The sequence below is a fragment of the Scyliorhinus canicula genome, chromosome 5, assembly GCF_902713615.1.
Source record: "Scyliorhinus canicula chromosome 5, sScyCan1.1, whole genome shotgun sequence".
Classification (NCBI taxonomy): Eukaryota; Metazoa; Chordata; class Chondrichthyes; order Carcharhiniformes; family Scyliorhinidae; genus Scyliorhinus; species Scyliorhinus canicula.
In genome coordinates this window covers 17894936-17922684 of record NC_052150.1, presented here as the reverse complement: position 1 = coordinate 17922684, position 27749 = coordinate 17894936, and the positions used below count along the sequence as shown (strand labels likewise).

Below are 27749 nucleotides of genomic sequence, written 5' to 3'. Positions count from 1 at the left end.
AATTGGAGAGGGGGGGCAAGGTTTTAGGGAGGGACTTCTAGGATTACAGCTGAATTAGCTGCAGGCTCTGCCAGCAAGGGTCCAGTGGGAGACCAGAAAAATGATGACCAAAGGGCCAGAATCAGAGGACCAAAGTTTGTAGGAGAGATTACATAAAACTGGAGGAGATTACAGAGATAGGGCAGAACGAGGAAGTGCAAAATTTGAAAATGAGAATGTTAAATTGAATTCACTTGGACAGGAAGCCAATGTCACTTAGAGAGGGTAGAGCTGATTGGCAAAAGCAGCAGATAAGGACAGATTTACTTGCATTAGCAGGTCCAGGAAGGTTCACTGGGCAGATTTCTAGGATGACGAAGGGGTTTTTTGTCTCAAGAGAAAAGGTTAAAATTTAGAAGAAGGATAGATGATCACACCAAACACAAGATAACTTTTTTAAAATAAATTTAGATTAGCCAATTATTTTTTCCAATTAAGGGGCAATTTTGCGTGGCCAATCCACCTACTCTGCACATTTTTGGGTTGTGGGGGCGAAACCCACGCAAACACGGGGAGAATGTGCAAACTCCACACGGACAATGACCCAGAGCCGGGATCGAACCTGGGACCTCAGCGCCGTGAGGCGGTTGTGCTAACCACTAGGCCACCGTGCTGCCCAACACAAGATATCTAAGGGGTTGACAGGGTCGATGCTGAGAGAATGTTTCCTTCCCTGGGGAAATCTAGAACCAGGGGCACAGTTTCAGAACAAGAGATCCCACGGAGGTGAGGAAGTTCTTTTCGGAGGGTTGTTAGTTTGTGGAATTATCTTCCCCAGAGAGCAGTTGAGGATGGGCCATTGAATATGTTCATGGTCAAGTTCAACTGATTTGATCAACGAGGGTTATGGGGAAAGGCAAGAAAATGCCACAATCAGATCAACCATGATCTTACTGAATGGCGAGAGGGTTCGATGGACCAAATGGCTTCCGTCTGCTCCTATTTCTTATGATTTTAGAAATACAGACTGCTGAGGTGGCATCTGAGGAATGGACTGTGGAGGAAACTAAAAGCAGAATCTTTTATCTCCTTCTGAATCTTCTCCTTCCCCCTGCCCCTTACACTTTCAACATTTCTCTCTACCTAGGCCTCTCTCCAGTTGTTTTGGGCAATGTATCATTTGCAATTGATGCAAGACTTTTAAGTTATACAGGCAAGCCAGGAAGTGTAACCAATATAAAAATGACACGCCCCATCAATGATTTGAATGAAGCTCAATCTACAGGTGAGAATATTTTTCAGAAATTTATTGCTGTTGTGGGTCTTGAATGTTTTATAGTTAAAAAAAAAATCTTGTCACCAAAGACAGAGTTCAGTTTCTAAATCGTAGAACTGTTACGACACAGGAGGCCATTCATCCCATTATGTCCTTGCCAGCTCCCAGGAACTAGTCCCATTCCTCTCTGTGCTTTCCCCATAGCCCTGCAAATTTTCTTTTGAAGGCCCTGATTGAATATGCCTCCATCATACTCACAGGCTGAGCATTTTAAATCCTAACCAGGCATGGCATAAAAAAACCCTTTATAGAAGATAGAACAGTACAGCACAGAACAGGCCCTTCGGCCCTCGATGTTGTGCCGAGCAATGATCACCCTACTTAAACCCACGTATCCACCCTCTACCCGTAACCCAACAACCCCCCCCCCTTAACTGTACTTTTTTTTTTATTAAAGGACACTACGGGCAATTTATCATGGCCAATCCACCTAACCCGCACATCTTTGGACTGTGGGAGGAAACCGGAGCACCCGGAGAAAACCCACGCACACACGGGGAGGACGTGCAGACTCCGCACAGACAGTGACCCAGCCGGGAATCGAACCTGGGACCCTGGAGCTGTGAAGCATTTATGCTAACCACCATGCTACCATGCTGCCCCTAGCACGTGCTTATCCTCATATAACCTGCCCCGTGCTTATCCTCATATAATCTGAAGAGGAGTCACATGGACTCGAAACTTTAACTCTTTTCTCTCTTCCCAGATGCTGCCAGACCTGATGAGTTTTTCCAGAACCGTCTGTTTCTATTTCAGTTTATGCGCACGTTACTGTTGCTTCTTTTGACAATAACCTTAAATCGATGTCCTATGATTCCAGTGATTGACCCCTCCGCCAACGGAAAGTCTTTTTCTTAGCTACTCTGTGCAGAACCCTCATGATTTTGAAAACCTCTATCAAAACTCCTCAATTTCCCATTCTCCAAGGAGAACAGCCTCAGCTTCTCCATTCTATCCACGTGGTTCAGGTTCTTCATCCCCGGTACCATTCTTGTGAATCCTTTCTGCGTTCTCTCTAATGGTTTCACATCCTCCCTAGTGTGGTGTCCAGATATTGGACGCAAAGCCCAAGCAAAGGTGGACTAGTATTTTATACAGGTTTGTGATACATTTCTTGGTTGTGTACACCTTGTCCCTATTAATAAACCCCAGGATCCTTTTGGCTTTACTAACCGTTTTCTCAACCTACTACACTGCCTTCAGTGATTTGTGCACATATACCCCCAGGTCCCTCTGCCCCTACAACTCCTTTAGAATTATACCTTTCAGTTTATGTGGCCTCTCCTCGTTCTTCCTACTAAAATGATTTATTTCACACCAGTATAATAATCTACTGCGTAGTGGTGACAAAGCATTCTTGGAACATTTAGTCGCAAGAGAAAATACACTATTGTGGCAGGGCAGCCATTGCTAATAACTCCTGTAGATAGAATCTATTTACTGTGAAAGTTCTCTTAGAAACAAAAGGTTAGACATGTCACAACAAATCAGCAAAAGTAATATGGCGCAGGAAAGAAAAAAAGCAGTTCCCATATACCAAATTTAAGAAAAGGCATCTGAATCACCAATGTCCCACTTACAAGTTAGTGCATTCCCAATGTTTGTAGGAGTTGAAGTGCTTGGAGCCATTTCTGCAGATTTGGTTTCAGATTCAACTTTGTAATTGCTTTCATCTTGGCAAGCACCATGCTTGATAGACTCAAAGAACCACTGAATCGACACGCAATATACATTCCACTTTTTTGCACATTCGTACTTCTGGCCTTTGCACACAGCAGATAAATATCAAAAACAAAACAAGTTATTAGATGGAATAATAATGATGAAGATATATATCAGAATGATACAACTCACTGATTACATGGCCTACTCTGTCTTCTATGCTACTGCCTACCATGTAAGCTTAGCTGACTAACTGAACATGTAATTACTGAACAGGTAACCAGTGAACAGGCAGTTCAGTTAACTAGCTGTCCATAGTCAGCTAATCTAATGCGGGGATCAGCTAACCCAAGAATTAATTTTGGAACTAAAGTGCAGAGCAAGTTTTACATGGTAGCATTAAATGGAGGTGATTTAGAACGGTCTCCTTACTTAAAGGGAGATAAACTTGCATTAGAGGCAGTCCAGAGAAGGTTCACTAAACTGATTACTGGGATGAAGAGAGGTGGCCTTATGAGAAAAGGTTGAGCAGAGTGCACCTGCACACAATGGAGTTTTAGAAGAATGCGAGGTGATCTTACTGAAACATATACGTTGCTGAGGGGCTGCTGGGAGAATATTCCCCTCATGGGGAAATCTAGAACTAGGGACGCAGTTGAAGAACAAGGGGTCTCCCACTTAAGATGCAGAGGAGGGAGAATTTCTTCTCTGAGGGTCATCGGCCTTTAGAGTTCTCTTACAGAGCAGCGAAGGCTGGGCCATTGAATATATTCAATGCTGAATTAGACACAGTTTTGATTGACAAGAGAGTCAAGGGTCATGGAAGGAATGGGCAGGGAAATGGAGTTATGTCCACAGTCAGACCAGCCATGATCTTATTGAATGGTGGAGCAGGCTCAGTGGGCCTAATGGCCTGTCCTCCAGCTTTTTTTAATGATCTGACAAAATGCTATCAAGGGAATCTAACCTCCCCTCTTCAAAGTGAAACTAATTCTTGAAAATGTTTTCAAAATATAGGCAAAGATGCAAAAACGATTATGAGGAATTCACTGACAAGAACCTTATCTAAAAGCTAGCAGAGGTTCAAACAACAATTTCAATTTTGCCTAATTGCCACACAGGCAGAGAAGAACAAGTGCAGTTTGCTTCATTCCTTGGTTCAGTAATGGCACAAGCTGAAATTGATGGACGCTGGATACGGGGTCATACAAGACGGAGGATAAACAGCCTTAATCCTGCAAACTGGAATAAGGAGCAAGCTGTGTGCAATAAAATAGCAAAGCAATATTTTCACTGATTAAATGTATCAATAGTCATTATGATTTACAGCCAACCCAAGTTCAATCAAAGAACAAAGAAGAACAATGAAAAGTACAGGAACAGGCCCTTCGGCCCTCCAAGCCTGTGCCGACCATGCTGCCCGTCTAAACTAAAATCTTCTACACTTCCGGGGTCCGTATCCCTCTATTCCCATCCTGTTCACGTATTTGTCAAGATTTCCCTTAAACGTCATTATCGTCCCTGCTTCCACCACCTCCTCCGGCAGTGAGTTCCAGGCACCCACTACCCTCTGTGCAAAAAACTTGCCTCGTACATCTCCTCACACCTTGCCCCTCGCACCTTAAACCTATGCCCCCTAGTAATTGACCCCTCTACCCTGGGAAAAGGTCTCTGACTATCCACTCTGTCTATGCCCCTCATAATTTTGTAGACCTCTATCAGGTTGCCCCTCAACCTCCTTCGTTCCAGTGAGAACGGACCAAGTTTATTCAACCTCTCCTCATAGCTAAAGCCTTCCAGACCAGGCAACACCCTGGTAAATCTCTACTGCACCCTCTCTAAAGCATCCACATCCTTCTGGTAGTGTGGCGACCAGAATTAAACACTATACTCCAAGTGTGGCCTAACTAAGGTTCTATACAGCTGCAACATGACTTGCCAATTCTTATACTCAATGCCCCGGCCAATGAAGGCAAGCATGCCGCATGCCTTCTTGACTACCTTCTCCACCTGTGTTGCCCCTTTCAGTGACCTCTGTGGACCTGTACACCAAGATCTCTCTAACTGTCAATACTCTTGACGGTTCTACCATTCACTGTATATTCCCTACTTGTATTAGACCTTCCAAAATGCATTACCTCACATTTGTCCGGATTAAACTCCATCTGCCATCTCTCCGCCCAAGTCTCCAAACGATCTAAATCCTGCTGTATCCTCGGAGTCCTCATCTCTATCCGCAATTCCACCAACCTTTGTGTCGTCCGCAAACTTACTAATCAGAACAGTTACATTTTCCTCCAAATCATTGATATGTACTATGAGCAGCAAAGGTCCCAGCACTGATCCTTGCGGAACACCACTAGTCACAGCCCTCCAATCAGAAAAGCACCCATCCATTGCTACTATCTGCCTTCTATGTCCTAGCCAGTTCTGTATCCATCTTGCCAGCTCACCTCTGATCCCGTGTGACTTCACCTTCTGTACAAGTCTGCCATGAGGGACCTTGTCAAAGGTCTTACTGAAGTCCATATAGACAACATCCACTGCCCTACCTACATCAATCATCTTTATGACCTCCTCAAAAAACTCTTATCAAGTTAGTGAGACATGAACTCCCCTTCACAAAAAAGTGCTGCCTCTCGCTAATACTTAAAAAATTTTTTTTTTAGCGTATCCAATTATTTTTTTACAATTAAGGGGCAATTTAGCGTGGCCAATCCACCTACCCTGCACATCTTTGGGTTGTGGGGGTGAAACCCACGCAAACACGGGGAGAATGTGCAAACTCCACACGGACAGTGACCCAGGGCCGGGATTCGAACCCGGGTCCTCAGCGCCGTAGGCAGCAATGCTAACCACTGTGCCACCGTGCTGCCCTTCCTCTCGCTAATACGACCTCTTGCTTCCAAATGGGAGTAGAATCAAACTCACACTCTGCTGACTTATTTTAAGAATTTTATAAATTTCACTACATTGTATTATTAAATTGCCATGCTGGTGTAAGAATTGTTGAAATGGCAATGGATGAAGTTCAATAAGAATTAGTAGATTTGACACTCAGCATTATCCTAAACCTGCAGTCAACGCGAAGGTGAAGCTGAGTTAAAGCCATAAGCAAGTCAGAGGAAGTCATGCTTAAACCTCAGTGTATTCCAAATAGGGTACACTATGATTACAGTGTCTAGTCCCAACTCCAGAAACAAAAGGGAGATATGCAAGCCCAAGAATGAGCCTGATCCCTACCATCAGAAGGCCTGAGCTACGAGAAAAGATTGCAGAAAATTGGTATTTTAAATCTGCAAAATCAGGAACTGAGAAGTAATGCAATAATGCAAAATATTAAATGGTCAAGAAAAAGTAAATCCAATACTCTACTTCAATCTAAATCACAGTAGGAAAAGAAAACACTTAATTGCATTTAATTCAAAATTTAAAATGCAAATTTGACCGTAAAACTAAACAAATCTTTGGAATGGACTTCCAGGTACCAGAGGGAAAACCCTGACAATTTAACAATTCGATGATATGATAAAGGGATTGCAGAATAGCATTTTGCAATATATTAGGCACAAGTGGCTAAATGGGAATCCTGATGTGGTTACATTGAACAATGGCCAGTCAGGATAGGTGAGCAAAGATGGGTCAAAAAGGCAAGCAGAAAATAATTATTATGCAGTTTTATTCCTCCAGAAAGAGAAAGTAAATATAGAAGATTCTGAGCAAGGAGGTAACATGAATATTTTGACAGATAACTGCAGTATAGGCAGAGGCTTTGCTTTACTAATTCTGTAAAGTTTGAAAATTGAATATATACATATGGTGCTTTTACCTTTAGCTTCGTGCACAATAAGATGGGTACAGTCATTCATCTTCAGCTGTCCTGTGTACTGACCCCCATTCTCCAAGGTACGTCGCTGTACTTCCTGCCTGTCCTGGCTACTCAGCCCAGTGACACAGATAGTGCAGCCAAGGAACGGAGGACAGAGGTGCTCCTCCATATTCACATCTGTAAGGTTAATCATGCTGTTTAAAAGAAAGCAAGAGTGAGTGGAATCAACATAAATGAGCACAGTATGATAGTTATTTCATTTAATGTTCCTCTTCAGGACACAAGAAATGTGTTTCAAAAGGAACATAATGTATTTCCGAACATTGTATCACCTCCTCAGAACATCCCAAAGTGCTTTGTTTCTAATGAATTACTTTTCCCAAGTATAGTTAGTTATGTGGATAAATGCAGCAGCCAGTTTGCACTCAGCTGATAATACTTCAATGTATTAGCTAAAAGTCAGCATTACTAGAACAATATTCTTGGAGTTTTACTTGCACATCCTGCAAATTCATTTATTACTTTTAAGATCTATCTAATATTGTCATGATTAATATTTCAAAATTGCTCTAGATGAAAACAATTAGCCATAGCAGCTGTACCGACCTTCTGAAAGAGCAATCCACAGTCTCAGGCCTTTCCCCAAAATCTATTATGTTCCTTTTCACATTTTTTCACTTCTTGTTTAAAAGTTATTCCTGTTTAAAAATTATTTACTTTTATTATTCATTCAAGGGAGGTGGGTGTCGCTGGCTAGGGCAACATTCATTGCCCATCTCTAATTGCCCTTGAACAATTGGTGGTGAGCCTCCTTCTTGATCCGCTGCAGTCCATGTGGTGTAGATACACCCAGTGCTGTTAGAGAGGGAGTTCCAGGATTTTGATCCAGCAACGACATATTTCCAAGTCAGAATGGTGCGCGGCCTGGAGTCGAGACGTTCCCCATGTATATGCTCCCAGTGTCTTTCGAGGTGGCAGTGGTCGTGAGTTTGGAAGGTGTTGTCTCAGCAGCCTCACTGAGTTCCTGCAGTGCATCTGCATATTGATTCCATTTTTAGTGCTGTTTCTGCCACAGCATCCCAAGTTTCATCAGCTCTCCGCATACAAAAAAAGCTTATTGTTCTTTGTGAATCGGGTGAATGATTTTACACTTGCCCCATTTGACCATCGATTCATTTGATGGAGGACTCTCATTGGGCAGCTGCTCATTATAGCCATTTCCCCACAAGTCAGAATAACAACACAGCTCAAGCATCTTGGTGTTGATGCTGTTCACAAATGACAAACAATTAACATTCAAGTGGAAAGGGAGATCAACACTTTAATAAGGACACAGGGAATCCACACCAAGTAAAATAAATATGAAGTTTTATTTACACAAACGATATATCTACCGGGTTCCCCTCTGGTCGGTGCCTTACTTGCCCACCTTATATACATTGGTTAATTGAGACCCCCCAACCCTAGTGGGAAAGCTCGTAGTCCACAAGGAGCATGGGGAAGACAGCATTCCCTCCACATAGGTTCTGTGCAGGATATTACATCATAGAGCTGATGCGCTGGATCAGTCAGTTATACCTCACTGTTGAACGCGGTCTGCGGCAGGAACGTTGTGGCGGACGATTGTCAGGAGGCAAATTAACTACAGAGTTGGCGTCCGAGACCTCCGAGGTCTACATCTCCATTTCAGAATCGGAAGACACCACGCTGGGCATGTCGGCACAGAGAGATTTTGAAAGCGTCACAGCAGGTTGGTTCAGCAATGGAGCCGGAGGATCCAGGACAGGCTTCTTACGAGGCACTTCATGAGGGAACAACCTCTATGAGGTTGATCCAACTGCCGTTTCATTACATGCACCCGGACCCAAACATCTTAAGAGACCGGTCCCGTTTGACGGACTGCAATCCCAGAGAGCCAGCGAGCACCATCGTTGAAGTTATGAATGAATACTGCTTTGGGAGGTGCAAAGTGTCGAGCTGGAATCCCTTTCAACAGAGTACGGAGACGTCTTGGCGGTCAGCTCTTCACCCCGTCACAGCAGCATTCGGTCAGGGGCCACATGAAGGGTAGCATCCCAAAACATTCACTCTCATTCCCTTGTATCTCATGGACGCCGTGTTCCATGCTTTCTTGGAACAGGGAAATCTGCAGCGTCTGGTGAAATGTTAAGGAAACTTTGCCCAAAGGCCTTTTCTGAGTTTCCATATTATTGATACTGTCGACCAAGCGAGCGCAGAGCATATTGGACAAAACAGTTCCATACTCACAAAACTCGGTCACCTTCCATAGCCGAGGTACGAACTCGGTGACACTCGCTGGTGGATCTCTCTGCCGTACTAATCTGATATCTTTGAACAATTACTGATGGGGTTAGGTTAGAATTTGCCCCACAAATGTCACGAGCTGGTCGAATGTTTGTGCAACCGACATCACCGGGTACGCGAGACTCCGGATCACAGGCATCAACAGTATGAACGCCTGCACCTCGTTCTCCATGACACGGTTGGTCCAGAGAAATAACGCGTTCAGCGTGTGGTTCCAGTCTTCAACACTAGTGGCAAATGCATCTAACTGTCCAAGGCATGGCGAATCAAAGAAATCCAAACCTGGGTCCAGAAAATCGGGGAGGTGGCTCAGTTGAGTAGGTCGCAGCGTCGACATTAACCAGTTTACTCCTCATCACCAGTTTAATAAGGACACGGGGAGTCCACACCAAGTAAAATAAGAACAAAATTGTATTCACACGAACGATATATACACTACCTGGTAAATCCCCGACGGGCTCCTCTCTCTCTCTGGCCAATGCCTTACTCCTGACCTTGTATACATTGGTTAATTGAGCTTGTATTCCACAAGGAGCACTGGGAAGACAAGTATTCCCACCTCGTAGGTCCCGTGCGGGATATTATAAATGTGAATAGAAAATGGCAACCTTTTGTTTCTAATATTATCAATGGGAGAAAGACTACCCCATCATTACACAAAATACTTTTGTATTTTGGTAAGAGTGAATGATTGCTCATCTTCATCCCATACATGTAATGTTATTTCCAAACAGATTGCAGCATTAGGTTCAATCGGAAAGTGACATACAGAAGTAGACTGAATTCCTAAACGAGACCTCGCGTTTGGCAGCATTATAATGGGCAATCTAAGCCTTTTCAGCCCTAAGGAGAGTTCCCAATTTTAGTACTACAGAAAATTGAGTTTACATAGCACAGGGTGGCCATTCTGGGCTTTAACAAAATGGTAAGAAGTCTTACAAGACCAGGTACAAGTCCAACATGTTTGTTTCAAACACTAGCTTTCAGAGCACTACTCCTTCCTCAGTGCTCACCCCAGTCCAACGCCGGCATCTCCACATCATGGTTAACAAAATGGGGTCATGGAGTTTGGTAACATGCAGAAACATTCAGCAATTTTTCAACACTGCAATAGAGATGATTGTGATTGTCACTGTGATGAAGGATTTTGAGAACACTTGTGGTATGCGATGGGGCACGGTTAAGAGTTCCTGAAGGCTAGTGTAACTGGCATGATGGTTCTGGAGTTTGGTTGTATTAGCATGGAGAAAGTTCTTGGGTCTTTGAATTACTGGGATGGGAATCTTCAATTTGGAAGCATTGACTTTTCCCGGACCTTGTTTCAGGGGTTATTAGAATTTGGTTTATTCTGTTTGAATTTTGAGAGCCTGGAGGAATGAAAACTACATACTTAGCACTATGACAACATTAATGTTGTCCTACAATACCGCAACTTAGACCCATTAGTAAACATTGTGCAGATTAATAGGAATCTTCATTTACTTGTAGTGACCTTCAGAATCCAAATAACTTAAAAACAAAAAGTCTGAACACTTCTGCGTTCTAGTCACAAAAAGGCTCTGATCATGCAGTATGTAATCGTAGTTTGATCAGGAAACTTTTGAAATCCAAATATATTCATAAGTTTCAGACTCCTGCTCAGATGAGCACTTTAAGACTAATAATGCTTTGTTTATAAGGACAGTATTAAATCACTGAAGACACAATATATTATAGTGACATTGTGAGTGTATGTTCATTTATCGTGGGGGCAGTACAGTAGAACAGTGAGTAGCACTGTTGCCTCAATGAAAATGAAACTAAATGAAAATTGCTCATTGTCACAAGTAGGCTTTAGCATGATCATAGAAGTTGATCATAGAATTTACAGTGCAGAAGGAGGCCATTCGGCCTATCGAGTGTGCACCGGCTCTTGGAAAGAGCACCCTACCGAAGGCCCACACCTCCACCCTATCCCCATAACCCAGCAACCACACCCAACACCAAGGACAATTTTGGACACTAAGGGCAATTTAACATGGCCAATCCACCTAACCTGCACATCTTTGGACTGTGGGAGGAAACCTGAGCACACACGAGGAGGATGTGCAGACTCCGCACAGACAGTGACCCAAGCCGGAATCGAACCTGGGACCCTGGAGCTGTGAAGCAATTGCGCTATCCACAATGCTACCGTGCTGCCCGGCTTCAAATGAAGTTACTGTGAAAAGCCCCTAGTCGCCACATTCCGGCGCCTGGTTGGGGAGGCTGATACGGGGATTGAACCGTGCTGCTGGCCTGCCTTGGTCTCTCACAGCTCCAGGGTCCCAGATTAGATTCCCGGCTTGGGTCATTGTCTGTGTGGAGTCTGCAGGTTCACCCAGTGTCTGCGTGGGTTTCTTCCAGGTGCTCCGGTTTCCTCCCACAAGTTCCGAAAGACATACTGATAGGTAATTTGGACATTCTGAATTCTCTCTCTCTGTACCCGAACAGGCGCCGGAGTGTGGCGACTAGGGGATTTTCACAGTAACTTATTGCAGTGTCAATGTAAGCCTACTTGTGACAATAAAGATTATTATTTTTATTATTAAGGCTATAAAGTTTATACTTAACTTTTAACATTGAAAAGTTTCATAATAATACCAACTGAGAAACAAAAGACATTTTGATATTATGGTCTTGGGAGAGTTTGATACTGTTTTTTTAAAGTCAGATAGCTTCCGCCTTGACTCTGGGGACCAAAGTTGACAGGGACTTGGTGTTACATCACTATTGCATACTTCTCACATGGAGCCATAGATGTGATAGCCTATACACATGGGAGAGGCGTCTGCTGTCTTCTCACACAATGGCAGGAATGTCTGCTTCCTTTGCTACCGACTCCACCAGCGCTCTTGCTGGTGCCCGCTGAGCCAGACAGCTGCAGCCCATGCCGAGATTGTGCAGTCTGGCCCTCAAGATCCACAGCTGCTCGACCTTACCCAACACAGCCTAATTCCATCAACCAACGCCACAGAAACAGATCATCTTGCCAATTATCTCCTTGCTGTTTGTGGGGCCTTGGCAGGCTCAAACCGGCTTCTGTGTTTACCTATAGTATAACTGTGGCTACAATTGAAAAGTACTACCTTGGCTGTGGAGGATTTGGAACTCCCTGAAGTTAGGTTGCTGCTTTTAAAATAATGTGACAAACACTTATCAGGACGCCACCTCAACTTTTAAAAACTACCTGCGATGGCCACTTACCTCTTTTGAGCTTTCTCCCAGCAGGCCTTAACCCAGGACGGAAGTAAAATAGTTTTTTTGAGACTGGCAGCCACCAAATACTTCTTGCTTCCAACCTCTCCAGCTATCAGATGAGTTACTGAAATGTTGAAGTCTCGCAGGATCCTACCACCCATCAGCTGTACTTTTTTATGTACTTCATCCTTTGGAGATAATGTACAAACCATTCAAAATCCAGGAAATTACTCATTGAAATTTAATGCCATGAGCCTTACTGAAAAGTCAAGTTTATTTCAGAACTTTGGGCCTGTGTTCATATTATTTCCAATGCTGGTGAGCAGACCTTTAAATAATGGATTTATAAGTGGTGTGGGTCAGTCAGCAAAGTCTTGAACAGAAAACAAAATAATTTCTCTGAATGTAGGTCAGATCATAAATCATACTTCTCCTTGAGTTGTCATTTTAAGTAACAAAATACGTGCTCTCAGATAACATCTTATCACATGGAAACATCTTAAAGCACTTCATACAATGCATTAATTGAAACTGCATTTATTTTCACTAACATTCTTTACAGGAGCCGGCGCTCCCTAGAGCTTAAAAAATAAATTGCAACAGGCATTCACCCCAGGCTTTGAAACTTTGTGTGGAACCCACCCCCTCCAGATCTGCAGGTTAAGTAGCAATAATCAGATTTCTACATTCCTGCCAAATATGCATCGTGCAATGTGAGCTCAAGGGCATAGTCATCAACATCATTGAAAATTAGACCCAACGTCCCAGTTATTACCACTGCCCTGAAACACATACCCTGGTTTTCTTCTCCAAGCTAGTGCATGAAACCACCACATCAGCCATGACCATACTGTAGACTGGATGTACAGCTTCAGGTACACTCTGTTGTTGCTGAAGACAAAATACAACCACTTGAGGGCCAACAATCCGACAACCAAGCTGCAGAAAAAAGACCCGAAACATCAAAGATCAAAACAGCAATCGCTATCCCTGCAGTAAGATTGAGATGCTTTACAACCTCAAAGTTGCATGTTCTGTGTAGCAGATGAGAACCCAAATAAGTTACTTTCAAATAAGAAACTTGCCTCACTGCCTCCTCCTAATATATGATTTTAATTGCGCCACCATTGGCATTCGTCCCTTCAGCTGATGAAGCCCTCATCTTTGGAATTGTCTCACTCAGTCTCTCTATCTTGAAGGCACCCCTTAAAACATAACTCATGTTTTTGGTCATATTATGTTTGTAAGACCTTGCCATGTACAAATTGGCTGCTGTGTTTTTTACTAGTTACAACTCACTGCTGTTCATTTATTCCCTTTCTTTTACTTTAACCGTTACATTTTTTATCCATGGACGATTTACGACATGTGTCTTTAGGGCTGCCTGTATCATTAATTGAAGCAGTAGAAAGCAGTGGCCTGTGCCTTTAATTAAAGCAGAGGATTTCAGCAGCAGGAGAGACTGCTGTGTTAGCCTGTGCTGGTTCAAATTGGATCTGTGGACTGTCCGGCACCAATGACAAAGATTGGCTAGGACTTGGTTTGATTGATTTGGCTGGTGGCCAATGAATGCCAGCGAGGGGAGGTGGTGGCATAGTGGTACTGTCACTGAACTAGTAAACCAGAGACTGAGAGTAATGCTCTGGGGACCCAGGTTCAAAACCCGCCAGTGTAGATGGTGAAATTTGAATTTTAATTTTTTTTATGATGACCATGAAACCATTGTCGTAAACATCGGCCGTCCTTACCTGGTCTGGCCTACATGTGACTCCAGATCCACAATAAAATGCCTCTCTTAACTGCCTCTCAAAGGCAATAAGAAATGGAAAATGAATACTGGCACAGCCTGTGACTCCCACGTCCCATGAATTAATTTGTTTTTAAAAAATGGCTGAAAAGACTGAGCTCTGCCGGGTAACAGGTGGTGATTGGGTCTGATCCCATTGGACAGTTTTCAGAGTCACAAGGGTTCCAGTTTTGATTTTGGGAGCCAGGATGAAGGCTCTAACTAACTCTCTCCAAAAGGATCCAAATAATCCTGTTCAGCAGGCCACTGTGGGGCTAACATTCTCTCTCTAGCAAGTCTGGGTGCCATTCTCTTGAGACTGCAGGGGCTAAAGTCAAAGCAAGAGCTGGAAGCAAGGTTTGATGTGAAATAAAGTGTCTCTCCAGAAAAGAATTGGCCTTAATGTGATCCTTACATTGAAGGCCCAGTTTGATAAGAACCAAAGTGTCTCTCCAGAAAGCCTGCTGCCTGTGAATACTGTATTCTCGGACATGCGGGGGCCCGGAATGAATAATTCTGCAAAGAAGTTCATGTTGGGTTATTTTTTGTTGAACACAGCATACAGATGGTAAAGATTGGTTACTGCCATCCACTCTGTAAACTACAGACAACATAGATTGCGTTCAGGGTTGCGGAAAGCACTGGAGTGGCTATGGCCATTTCCCTTAGGCGGGGACCTATTTCACAGGGTGTTTAGTGGCTGGAACAGATCAATAGCTTTCTGAAGAAATCAAGTCAGTCCATTTAATTAGAAGAGCCAGGTGAATTACTGGGCATCTAATGCAGTTGAAAGAAATTGAGTTTACATTCCAGCTTATCATTAAAGAAATAGAACATAGAACAGTACAGCACAGAACAGGCCCTTCGGCCCTCGATGTTGTGCCGAGCAATGATCACCCTACTCAAACCCACGTATCCACCCTATACCCGTAACCCAACAACCACCCCCCCCCTTTAACCTTACTTTTTAGGACACTACGGGCAATTTAGCATGGCCAATCCACCTAACCTGCACATCTTTGGACTGTGGGAGGAAACCGGAGCACCCGGAGGAAACCCACGCACACACGGGGAGGACGTGCAGACTCCGCACAGACAGTGACCCAGCCGGGAACTGAACCTGGGACCCTGGAGCTGTGAAGCATTCATGCTAACCACCATGCTACCGTGCTGCCCCTAATCTGGAGCAACTCTGAAAAGAGATGGAGTCTATCTGAAGACAGAGCAGTTAAGTAGCTGATTTGTGACTCTGATCTAATAGAAGGCCGCATAAGCAAAGGAACCACCTTTCGTTGATCAATTTAATGCTAACTGTTAGTGGAGAGTAATATTTGATATTTCAGAGTTAGTGAAGCTTATAATTACAATAAATATACTGATGCATCGGTAGTTGTTCAGTAAACCTGCTTAGGAGTTTGTAACTAAGTTGTGATCTAACAGATTTTATATCCCTCACCTACTGAATGAGAATGTGGCACATGATAAATGCCAGCATCTGGAGTATGGACACAATGGTTCCCTGCTTGGCCATTAAATCTTGCTACATTTATTGTCTTAAAGACAAGTAAAGAAAATGGCCACCATAGATAAAAAGGTTAGCCTGAGTTAGTTTAGGCAGTTCAGTTGTGAAGACTAACAGACCTATGCCTGGCACAGTACAGAAAGGAGAAACTATCCTGGAGTAAGCCACACACAGTGAGATACGGTCAACAAAGCCAGAGAAATACAGTTAAGTTTATGGTTCATCAAAATGTAGACTAAATCACAAATAATAGATAAGGTTATAATATATTATTTTGATAACATAATTAGCTGAAGATAAGCTAGTTTAGGCATAATGAAAAAAACAAATTGTGGAAATGGAAATAATGAGCTGTGTAGAGCATTGCAAAAAGAGCTTTGAGTAGCAAAGATAAGAATGAAGTCAAATGCAGATGTAGCTTTGCACTGAAATAGTTATGAAGACAAGAATTTGCCAAGAAAATTGGGTAGGGTCGTACATCCAAGCGGCATATGGGGAGAGTGAAGAATTCGGAGTAGCAGCTCAGGGCACACAACAGGTTGCCTGCTTGTTAGTATAGAGACAATTTTGTTTGCCATCATTCATTGATTTTATTCTCATTAAAGTGTGAACATTTCTGAAACTTGATTTCCAAATCTATGTATTAACAAGATTGGCAGAAGTCAAAGCTCATATAGAGCAGGTAAAAACACTCCCTGGTCCGAAGGGATGCGGAACTTATTCGTGGGAATGGACAGTGATATTGAATTCAATGGACTATTTAGAGCAGAAATACAAAGAATTACACCATCTTGGGAAGTGAGGTAATGATGGAAGAGTACCAATGATTTACTGACAACGAAATACAAGGACGTCAATGATATAGATTAAATGGAGACTGTGCATTTGAAATCAATTCCAAAACCAAATCAAATAAACTGGGTCGGTGTATTTCAACTGAAGGGGTTACTGTGCCGGACACTACAAATTTCAAGATGTTGAGACTGTGTGAAGATGGAGGTACATAGACACCTTAATCATCACTGGCTATACACAAAACATTACAAATTAGCTATTATTACTGAAGCACTGGATGCACACATTTAAAGAACTTTCTGCAGTTATACTGCAGAAAGAAGAGATATGTAACGCGAACAGTGTGGAACTACTTTTCTACTCTGATTAACCGGTTCTATATTCCCGGCTTTCTGTTTGCCTGGACACCATTTGTTAAATCAGACAGTGGGCTTTATATTTGGCTTCTTCTAGCAAACTATATGGAACAAAATCAACACAATGCCCATTCCATAAGTGGGAAACACAAAATAAGCACCTTTTCCAGATGATAGTAAGCATCCCCCTCAAAGGGATCACATATATAAAGTGAGCTGTCTTTTACTTTTAAACTAAATACTTCATCTTCATGTAGAGTCTGCAGAAATTCTTCAGATTTAAATTCTTTAATAGCCTGAAAATCAGAAAAAGAGATTTAAGTTTGTTTGAAATGAATTCAGTTAAAATAAAAAAGGTTAAGTTTAAAAAAAAAATACCAACCTTATAAGCTCTTTTGAAATATTCAGAATCTTTGCCTTTTGTTTTTATAAATTTTACAAGAAAAGGTTCTGGTTTTGCAGAGTTGGGCATTTTCACGATCTAAACAATGGAGCAAAAAACATGTTAGTTATTTAAAGTTTCTCACTTATTGCAACAGGAAGCTTGCTTAGAATCTATCACTCAGTGACCACCTCATTGGCTGGAAACCACTTTGAGATGTCTGATAAACATGATAGAATCTACATAAATGCAAGTCTTGCCTGTTTTCTTCCTTTCGATTTGGGGAGAGTCATGGTCATTGAGTATTATTGCAGGATATGAAATTATGAACATGGACATTTTCAGAGGGTTTAAACTTCAGAAGCCCATGAAAACTCTTGCATTATGTCCTGCGTGCGAGCCAAGATAATTCAGGATTTTCCCCTAGGTCCGCGTGAAGCACTGACAATCCGTCAATGATTGCAGAACTGCTGGATGCCACTGCAACTCAGTAATTCAATGCCTAGTGATAGCTCATCAGTGGAAATAGGACACAAGTCTCAACCGTGGCAAATTTGGCAAAACTCCAGTAAGCCAAATCTGTGTAACGTGTTAAAACCAAAAAATGCGGCAGATGTTGGAATTCTGAAATCAACTTCCTGACTGCACAGATAGTGCCTGGCCTGAGTATCTCCAACATTTTCTGGGTAACTGAAAACTGTACTTACAGGTGCAACTCATATACTAAAAATAACCGAGTGTGATTGAGGGATAATGTGGTTCCCAAAACATCTGACATGCAAACTTTACACCTTTAAAGAAACATGCTGTGCACCAATTTTCTGTTTATCCTTCAAAGAAATGGCAGGGCACAGTATTGCCAACTGGCTTATACACCTCAAACTTGATTCATAATTGTCTTTACAAGATCAAGTATAAAAAGGAGTTCTGCATGAAGAACCTTCCGAGTAATGTCTTGTGCAAATATTCCCATTTGTAGCTTTTTAAACTTCTATTTGCTCCCCCCCCCCCCCCCCCCACCACTGAACACATACTTATTTCTTATTTTAGTTTTAGTGTTGAAACTGCCCCACAAATAATGCAGTATGCTGTTATATATTCAATCATTGACATTCACCGTGAAACATTCTCACCAGTCAGTAACTCCTGAAACCGATTTTAACAGGTAGAGGCACTTCACACTGCTCCAGAAATGTTAGTACAGTTGCAACCTGCAAATCTTTGGCGTCCACTTCTAAAAATGGTTACAAATGCGAGATAAAGTCAAATTAAATCAAGAGCATGTTTACGTATAAGCGGTCTGTTTAACTGAAAGATCATAAGCCCCAACATCCCTGTACTGACCACACAATATTCACGTGTGTACCAGCTTTCAGCTTACACTTCAAAGCTCAATTATTTCTAGGTTTCCAATTTTTGTGGAACACCTGGAGTAACCAAGTTGGTATTGGCCTCCCAACTAATTGAATTTCATCAAGCAAATATATCTATCCTTCTAAAGACGGTGTCTATAAAGCTGTATCTATTAGTTCAGTTGGCTGGACGGCTGGTTCATAATGCAGACGTCAACAGCGCAGGTTCAATTCCTGTACTGGCTGAGGTTCTCCATGAAGACCCCACCGTCTCAACCTTTCCCTGCCTGATGTGTGGTGACCCTTGGGTTGAATTACCAGTCAGCTCTCGGTCAAAGGGGAGAGCAGCCAATGGTCCTCAGGGACTATGGCGACTTTCATTGACTTTCAAGCAGTGAAGAATATTTTACCAGAATCACTCACTCATCCGTCTGACATAATTGACTAAGGGCCCTAAATAGTAGATGTACATTCAGTTGTTCATCACACGAAAGAAGACTGTCAGTCGTCACAGTACTTACAACTCACATTGCTTCTGCCTTTCATGGAATTGGGGAAGGGAGAATTCCTTCAGTCACAAGCAATACGGCGAATGAAAAAGTACCTCAGGTCCTCCAACTTGAGCCGAAGATCTTTAAACATTGCATAATTTAGTTAGCCTTTCTAGTCTCTTTAAAGAGAAAAATATTCCGTCATATAATTAAATAGTTGATCAATACTGAATGTGACAGTCAGTGAGTGATCCTACTATTTCTCTCTTTTTTCTTTGCTTTCTGTTAGCTAATGCAGGAGGCAAAGGTGGAAAAGCATAACCCCAGGCCCCGACAAAAGTGGTTAGATATTGATAAAAGCCAAAACAGTGTTAAAGATGCCAAAGGCAGCAATATTGGGGGGTGTTGCCAGTGAGAGGCAACTGATCTTTGCACTGCTGCCTCACAGCGCCAGGTTCAATTCCAACCTTGGGTGCTACCTGTGTGGAGTTTGTATGTTCTCCCCCCCCTCCCCCCCGTTTCCTCCGGGTGCGCTGATTTCCTCCCAGTCCAAAGGGGGTGGATTGGCCATGCTAAATTGTCCCATAGTGTCCAAAAGGATTCGGTGGGATTACACGGATCAGGCGTGTTCCTGGGTGGGGTGCTCCTTCGTAGGGTCAGTTAAGATTCAATGGGCTGAATGGCATCATTCTGCACTCTAGGGATTCTATCACTGCCGGAAATACTGGCTGCGGTGAATGCACCAAAAGAAAATGAGGCCTGTAGAAGAGGTACGATGAGGCTAAGTGGTTATACCATTCCTCATCTGCCCACACCATCAACCCGTGTCAAGTTGAGGTTTCAGGTAATTTCACGGTGACACGTTTTGCAGAGCCTGGGAATGGATTGGTCACTTGTGGTTGCTTGCAACTACATAACACATTGCGGCCAATGAAATTGTTCTGGGTTGCCACATCTGCAAGAACTGTCTCTGCACTCGGAGTCACACTGAGGGCAAGTTAGAAGAACTTTGATGCGTAACGGAATTTAGTGAGAATAAGAAGTGGGGAAACTGGATGATTGGGGGGGGGTGGGTGGGTGGGGGGGCAGGGGTCGGAAGAGAAAGAATGGAAAGAAGGAGAAGTTTTTAATTCTGGCAAATCTGATAAATTAGGGGGTGATGGACAGTATCCTACGCTATCAGAAGCCTGATAGCGTAGGATAACCCCGGGGAGGGGTTCCCTACCTTTTGTAAGGAGAGGAATATCTTCAAACAGCTGGAAAGGATCTTAAACAGGAAGCGGCTAAAAACACATTGGCATGTCCATGCTCAGTCCAATGGGGTAGGGAAGAGGCCCACTGAGGGGATCTGGGCAGTTAGGAAGTATTAATCAGGGCCATAGAATTATAAATTAAAGTCTTGTCCTTCTGTTGCCTCTTTCATGAGTTCAGGATATTCCCAAGACTTTCACAATCCCCCCCCCCCCCCCAAGAAGCAATTTTGAGCATCAGCTTTAGTTCAAGACAGGTTAGATCCATGTGGGGCAAGCTGCTGGGTACAAGTGACAAACAGGAGGATTGTGTTCCTCATGAATGTGGGAGACAAGAGGGCGATTCAACAGAGATGGTTATGGTTTGATGGGCTAAATGGGCAGTTCTGGTCAGGGGAGGGTTTATAGAACCTGAAAGGGGTGAATGGAGTGGGGATACAGAATGGGAATGGAGTGGGGGATACAGAATGGGAATGGAGTGGGGGAATACAGAATGGGAATGGAGTGGGGATACAGAATGGGAATGGAGTGGGGGATACAGAATGGGAATGGAGTGGGGGAATACAGAATGGGAATGGAGTGGGGAATACAGAATGGGAATGGAGAGTTTCCTCCTGTTCACAACAGTTGTTAAACACAATAAAAAGGGAAGGGGAGGGGAGGGGAGGGGAGGGGGGAGGGGAGGGGGGGGAGGGGAGGGGAGGGGGGAGGGGAGGGGAGGGGGGAGGGGAGGGGAGGGGGCTTCCCCTGCCCCCCCCCCCCCAAGTGGCTGTTCGGACCCACCTGCAGCGGCGGCTGGCAATGCGGGGAAGGCCGCATCAAAGCGGGGCCCCGGACTGGCTCCCCCAACACCCCCTCTCCCCGGTCTCTCTCCCCCGGGTCGGTGTCTCTGTCTCTTCCCCGGGCCGGACAATCACAGGCCCCCGGTTACCAGGGAAACCGGAACCGCCGCCTCACCCGCGGGCGCGGTCCGTCTCCGCGTCCCCACCACCACCCAATAATCTTCTCCTCACTAATCGGACCTTTCTCCTTTTAAAAAAAATAAATAAATAAATTGTTCGCTTCTTCCCCGCTGGCCGGCAAATGTGGGAGGACCCTCAGGCGGTTTGTGGACACACGCCAGCTTGAGGGGGTCCTGAAGGAAAAGGCGGGAGCTTGAAAAGAGCGGGATCACGTGATGCACGGGCTTGGCTTCATACGTCAGAGGGCGGGGTCACTGACACTCAGGGGCGGGGCTTCACAAGTCAGAAGGCGGAGTCACGACGTCCATGGGCGGGGCTTCACAAGTCAGAAGGCGGAGTAACGACGTCCATGGGCGGGGCTTCGCAAATGAGGGGGCGGGGTCACTGACACGCAGGGGCGGGGTTAGGTTGAACAGGATCTCAATGAGACCACATCTGGAGTATTGTGTGCAGAATTGGTCTCCTTATTGAACAGCACTCGCAGTTCAGAGAAGGTCCATTCAATGGATTCCTGGGATGAAGGACATAGTTTATGAAGAAAGGCTGAGCCTGTATCCAGCAGAGTTTAGAAGAAAGGTGATCTCATTTAAACAGACTGGCTCAGTGACCACACAGGCTCTCTGAACGAACAATCCACTTGGTGCCATTCTCTCGCTGCCTTAACCCCACACTTATTTATTTTCCAATGTCCTCTTAATTGCTTCAATTGAACCTGTTGTGTTCTTTGTCTTTGTTCTTTCAGCATGGTGAATGCTGTAGTGTTAACAAACCAACCCAATTTATTGCACTACACTGAATTAGATACCAAGGAATTCGTAGATTACACTACACAGCTACAATATTAAACTATCAGTTAAGCTATTTCTTTGTTCAGCATCTACTCTGTCTCTACTTCTCGTGCTCTCTCCCAGAAGTCAAGGAGGCATGTGCTATGTATATGGTTGCTCTATAGCACCATCTAGTGACTAGAGTAGTAACATTACATTAACCCTTTATGTACTCTACTATCCACATGTTGTGACAGAACCTGCTTCCACCACTCTCAGGCAGTGCTATCCAGGTCTTAATCACATTGCCCAAGTACACATTGGGTAGCACAAGTGGCTAGCACTGTGGCTTCACAGCACCCCAGGGTTCCAGGTTCGATTCCCCGCTGGGTCACTGTCTGTGCGGAGTCTGCATGTTCTCCCTGTGTCTGCGTATGTTTCCTCCGGGTGCTCCGGTTTCTCCCACAAAAGATGTGATTAGGATTGGCCATGCTAAATTGCCCTTAAGTGTCCAAAAAAAAAGGTTAGATGGGGTTATTGGGTTACAGGGATAGGTTGGAAGTGAAGGCTAAATAGCCTCCTTCTGCACTGTATGTTCTATGTCTAGACTTGACAGAGAGGTGCCCCCATGCAGCTGGTGAACTGATCCATAGAATCTCTCCAGTGCAGAAGATCATTCAGCCCTTCGAAAGAGCACCTTACCTCTGCCCACTCCACCACCCTGGTCCACTGTTAGTCGGAGCATGATTGCCGTGATTATGGCACTCCAGGCTATACATTTCCATAGGAATTAGATCCTAGCTCTTCATGAACAGTAACCAGCAGGAATGGAGATGAAGGGGCAAAGCTACTGCCATCAAGCAGGGCTCCTGCCAGCAAGGAGGATCTAAGATGTCACCGCAGAGTGCAACTAGAATCATTAAAATGATGCTGCACAAAGGAGGCCATTCAACCCATCAAGGCAGTGCCATCACTTTGTTAGCTATCCAATTCATCCCACTCTCCGTTTTCCGTATATCCTTGTAAATATTCCCCTTCAAGTATTTATTCAATTCCCTTTTGAAAGGTAATACTGAATCTGCTTCCACCACCCTCAGGTAGCGTATGCCCCATCACAACCTGTGTAAAAACGTTTTCTCATCTTGCCTATTTTTTTGTCCTTAAATCAGTGTTCTCTGCCTGATCTGCTGGAAACAATAACATAAAACATGTTTCCATAGAAAATGCAGGAGGCAATTCACCCCATCGAGTAAGCACCGATCCACTGAAAGAGCACCCGACCTAGGCATGCTACACCTGTCCTATCCCCATGACCCCACCAAATCTGTGCATCTTTGGGAGTGGAGCAGGACAGTGAGTGTTCACTGGTCCATAACGATGTCAAAGACACTGTGCATGTGCTTAGGGCAGAGTGGGAACCCACTTGCTGTTCGAGGTGCACAATGACGACATCTGCACCGCCAACATCCTGTTCCAGTGCAGTGGCAGGGCTAGGGAAGTGGTTGGCGGAGCACATGTATGTGTATACTATGTAATGGGCGACATGTTGGCACAGTGGTTAGCACTGCTGCCTACAGCACTGAAGACCTGGGTTCGATCCCGGGTCACTGTCCATATGGAGTTTGCACATTATCCCCGTGTCTGCGTGGGTCTCACCCCACAACCCAAAGATATGCAGATTATGTGGGTTGGGCGCACTAAATTGACCCTTATTTAGAAAATAAAATAATTGGGTACTCTAAATTTATAATAAAAGTGTATACAGTCTAATGTAGCCTCCAGAAATATGTCCAGGTGCAACTGACAACTCCAGTTACAAGACCAGCAACTGGCTAGCAGGAGAATAAGCAACATGGAACCCAGCTTGAATCTTGGAAAGACTAACGAGAAAAAATACACCATGATCACAATGAGGTTGTTTTCAACAATCGAAAGGGTGGTATCCAGTTGGCTGAAGAGGTCAGAGTCAAAGGAAGTGTGGTTCTGGTCATACGGTTGGAGGAAATCAGTGGGGATTTAAGAGAGAGGATGCAGGGAGGTGGGTTCCACGTGATGGAAACGGCTGCTTTTTCACTAGCTCGGTCTTTACTTGTCTTTTAATCCTGTATTTTATCTTCATGCACATTCCATAATTATCTTTTTTTGGGATCTATGTCCCTGGTTGATCCTGGTCAGAGGAGCAGACTTAAATCATAGAGAATCCTCATTTGATTAAGGCGATCAGAGGTGGGAACCAGCTTCCAGTGCCAATTTTGGTGAGGCAGTCGGAGGTGGCTGGTGTTGGGGCCCAGATGCAGGGCCTGTTTTGCTGGTGAGTGGGCCGACGCCTCAGCAGTGCTGACGGCATAGAGACGATGGCTGCCATTGCGAATAACGAGCTCGGCCCTGTGGCCCTGGTGTTCACTTTGATGAACTGGGAAATATCCTTGGGAGAATGGTGGAAACGCAGAAGAGAATCCTAATATTGGATGGAGCAATTTGCTTTCTAGTCTGCTCTGCCCTTCAGAAAGATCATGGCCAAACCTCTACATCACATCCGTGTACCTCCATTTCCTTAATGCCCAAATCTATCTATCTCAGTCTTGAATATATTCACCAACGGTGCATGCACAAGCATCTGGGACAGAGAAATCGGAAGATTCACAATGTCAAGTGAGGCAATTTCTCATCTGAGTCAGAAATTCTGAACTCTTCTTGCCACATGGTCCACTCGCTGGGCTTATTGTCCAGTAACATAACCACTATTTGACTGCATTCGACCAACATTTTCAACCTGGAGTAAAAATCTGTTTCACAATTTTAGCATTTTGCTTGAAGACATAAAGCGCCTTGCACACAGAAATTCTATGTTTAAGGCCGTGTGTTACAAACACTGGAAATCATAAATATTTTCCTATTTCTCATCGACATGCAGCTCCTCAGAAGAGGCGGCACAATGACAGCGTTTAGCACTGCTCCCTCGGCACCAGGGACCCGGGTTCGATTCTGACATTGAGTGACTGTGAAATTTGCATTCTCCGTGTCTGCGTGGGTTTCCTCCCAGTCCAAAGACGTGCAGGTCAGGTGGATTGGCCATGATCAATTGCCACTTGGGTAGGGTTGCAGGAATAGGGCGGGGAATTGGGCCTAGGTAGGGTGGCCTTACAAAGGGTCAGCATTGACTTGATGGGCCGAATGGTCTCCTTCTGCACCGTAGGGATTCTATTCTATAATTGTCGAAAATATGCCATCGGGTTTCCCATGTATGCGGAAGGTAACCAGCTCTACCTCACCTACTCTCACGACCCCTTTGCTGTCTGATTTGTCATGCTCTTCATTCAGTTCTGAACAAGACATTTTCAGACAAAGATTAGGAAGGTGAAAACCATCGTCTTCAATCCCATCACAACGGTGTTCCCTATTCACCAACTCCAACTTTCTGCCCGGCCACTGTTCCAGGGTCAACCCAACAGTTCGCCATTGGAATATTGTTTAATTGCATTTGAGTTTCTGGCCACGCAAGCGTTTCACTTCTAACACATCATCAATCAGCCCTCAGCTCATGTTGCAGTCGAAATCCTCATCCATGAATTGGACATTCCGAGTTCTCCCTCGGTGTACCTGAACAGGTGCTGGAGTGTGGCGACTAGGGGATTTTCACAGTAACTTCATTGCAGTGTTAATGTAAGCTTACTTGTGAGAATAAGAAAGATTAATATGTCAGGATTCTATTCTATAATTGTCGAAAATATGCTTTAAGCTATTCAAATGCTTTCCATCCAGCATCCTCCATGAAACATTCATCCATACTCAGATGCCCGCAGTGTAACTCAGACCAAGTCCTGTTCGTCCGTCACCCCGTGCTTGCTGTCTGGCAATATCTAGATGTCGAAATTCCTTTTGTGTTTTTGAAATCGCACGCTCTGTCTGTCTCTCCTTCCTCCTCCTTCCTCCCTCGCCCTCTCTCTTCAGTTGTCTGGGCCATAACTCTGGAATTCCCTCCCCAAAACCTCCTCATTGAAGAGGCTCTTTAACACCTCCGCTTTTACGAAGATTGTTTGTCACCTCTCCTAATACAGCTGTCAAACTTTGTTCAATAACGCTATGAAACATCTTGGAACATTTTAACAGTGCTGTACAAGTGCAAGCTACGGGAATAACTACTTCGCTAGCCCAGCTGAAATGGAACACTCACACACAAAGGGTATTTCATTAGAACATGGGATTCACACACGGGCTTCAAAACATCAATCTGAAATAAGTCACAAAGCCAGATCAGTACTGTATAGATTCTAGTGTTACACAGTTGAGGATGCTAATTTCCCTTTGTACTTTATTCGTAAAATTTTATGTACAAGCAGGACTGATTTACTAATGTACATTCAAATATAGAAAGTTTACACATTGGTATTGTATAGCACAGGTCACAATTACACTAAGTATTTATAATATGTGAATGTCCAGGTTAGCATTTTTCCGAAGCTCTCTCTCAATCAGAAATAGAATGCAGTTATACAAATGCTTTACAATGATGTTGTATTAAGCAGGCTCATTAACGATTAGCAAGCAGAATCAGTAGGGTGCCCATGGCTTGATCTAGGAAACTGGTTCAGTGAATGGAAATATTGCTTTTCAGAAAATCTTTCCTCCCACCATGCCTTTAAAATGGCAACCAGGATGTTGTGTAGTTGGACAGAGACTTTATCATTCTGCTACCCTGTGGACACAAAACTGCAAACCACCAACTGCAAAATTGGGGGGGGGGGGGGGGGGGGGGGAGGGGGAGAAATCCAGTATTTAGATTCACAGTCAGATATACCAAGTGCAAAGAGAAAGAAAATACTTGAGCTTTCTATCTGAGCCATACTATTTTTTTTAATAGAACAAGTCTGATCACCTGTAAAAATTATCATTTTACAAATACAAATGAGAGAGCATTACATTTTGAAATGCACCAAGTGGGAAGAGAGTTCATTGTCTTTGTAATTGTGTACAACACTTTGTTCAGAGGGTTATAGTAACAGCGAGTGGTTCATGACTGCGATTAGTTCAATCTTCCAAGGCGAGGAGTGTAAATCCTTTTTCATCTGGCCAGGTCAGCCTCTTCACTATCTACAGGGGGCGGTCCACTTGGGATTACTGTTGACATTGCCCCCGAAGTAAGATAGCCAGCAATTCCAGGGCCTGGATTAAAAGACAAAGGATGAAAGTTGAAAACATAGCATTACAAAATATACAAAGCAAGCTATGATTATAGTCAACGATTGGTAACTGGGAACACCAAATTTACACTGATGCGAGACGATTTAATTAGATTGAAAGCACAAACACAAGTTCACCAAGCAATTGTGTTATTACCCCAATTCTCTCCCAACTTCTTCTTTCATGCCATTGCCATCATTTAAAAAAAGTCAAGACCCCATTGAGCTCTCTTGACATTTAATATACCAATCACAAGGTATACCTCTCATCCAGGCTTCATGAGCATCTCTCAAACCAGTGATTCCCACCTTTTAGAAGGACAAGGACAGCAGACGCGCATGGCAACACCACCATCTTGTGTTCCCCCGCCATGTCATACACTAACCCGATTTGGGAATACATCACTGTCCCTTCATCGTCATCAGATCAAAATCCTGGGGGCTCCCTACCTAACAACATTGCGAGTGTATCTTCGCCACGTGGACTGCCAACGGTTCAAGGCAGCAGCTCACCATCACCTACTTGAGGGCAATTAAGAATGAGCAATAAAGTCGG

General features: G+C 43.9%; 2 protein-coding genes across 13 annotated transcripts in view; both read right to left on the bottom strand.

Moving 5' to 3' along the window:
- Positions 1-21413, bottom strand: part of topbp1 (DNA topoisomerase II binding protein 1) — a 79346-nt gene extending 57933 nt beyond the window's left edge. The window contains exons 1-8 of one of the 9 annotated variants that reach the window (XM_038796674.1): positions 21068-21408; positions 19072-19175; positions 17192-17290; positions 16971-17105; positions 13146-13289; positions 12357-12538; positions 6807-7000; positions 2896-3078 (exon numbers count right to left, since the gene is read on the bottom strand). In XM_038796674.1, the coding sequence (XP_038652602.1) occupies positions 2896-3078; positions 6807-7000; positions 12357-12538; positions 13146-13289; positions 16971-17105; positions 17192-17290; positions 19072-19089 (955 nt within the window). In that variant the 5' untranslated portion in view covers positions 19090-19175; positions 21068-21408. Of the gene's footprint in view, positions 1-2895; positions 3079-6806; positions 7001-12356; positions 12539-13145; positions 13290-16970; positions 17106-17191; positions 17291-18308; positions 18426-19064; positions 19516-21067 lie in introns of those variants that run through there. The other 8 variants (XM_038796676.1, XM_038796678.1, XM_038796675.1 and 5 more) reach the window with 8 other exon arrangements.
- Positions 21414-26298: 4885 nt separating this feature from the next.
- The window catches only part of LOC119965813 (dnaJ homolog subfamily C member 13), a 138844-nt gene continuing 137393 nt past the window's right edge, over positions 26299-27749 (bottom strand). For all 4 annotated transcript variants that reach the window (XM_038796672.1, XM_038796669.1, XM_038796670.1 and 1 more), the window contains one exon: positions 26299-27176. Coding sequence is in view for 3 of the 4 variants with exons in the window: in XM_038796669.1 (XP_038652597.1) it covers positions 27076-27176 (101 nt within the window). In the remaining variant the exon portion in view is untranslated. The remainder of the gene's footprint in view (positions 27177-27749) is intronic.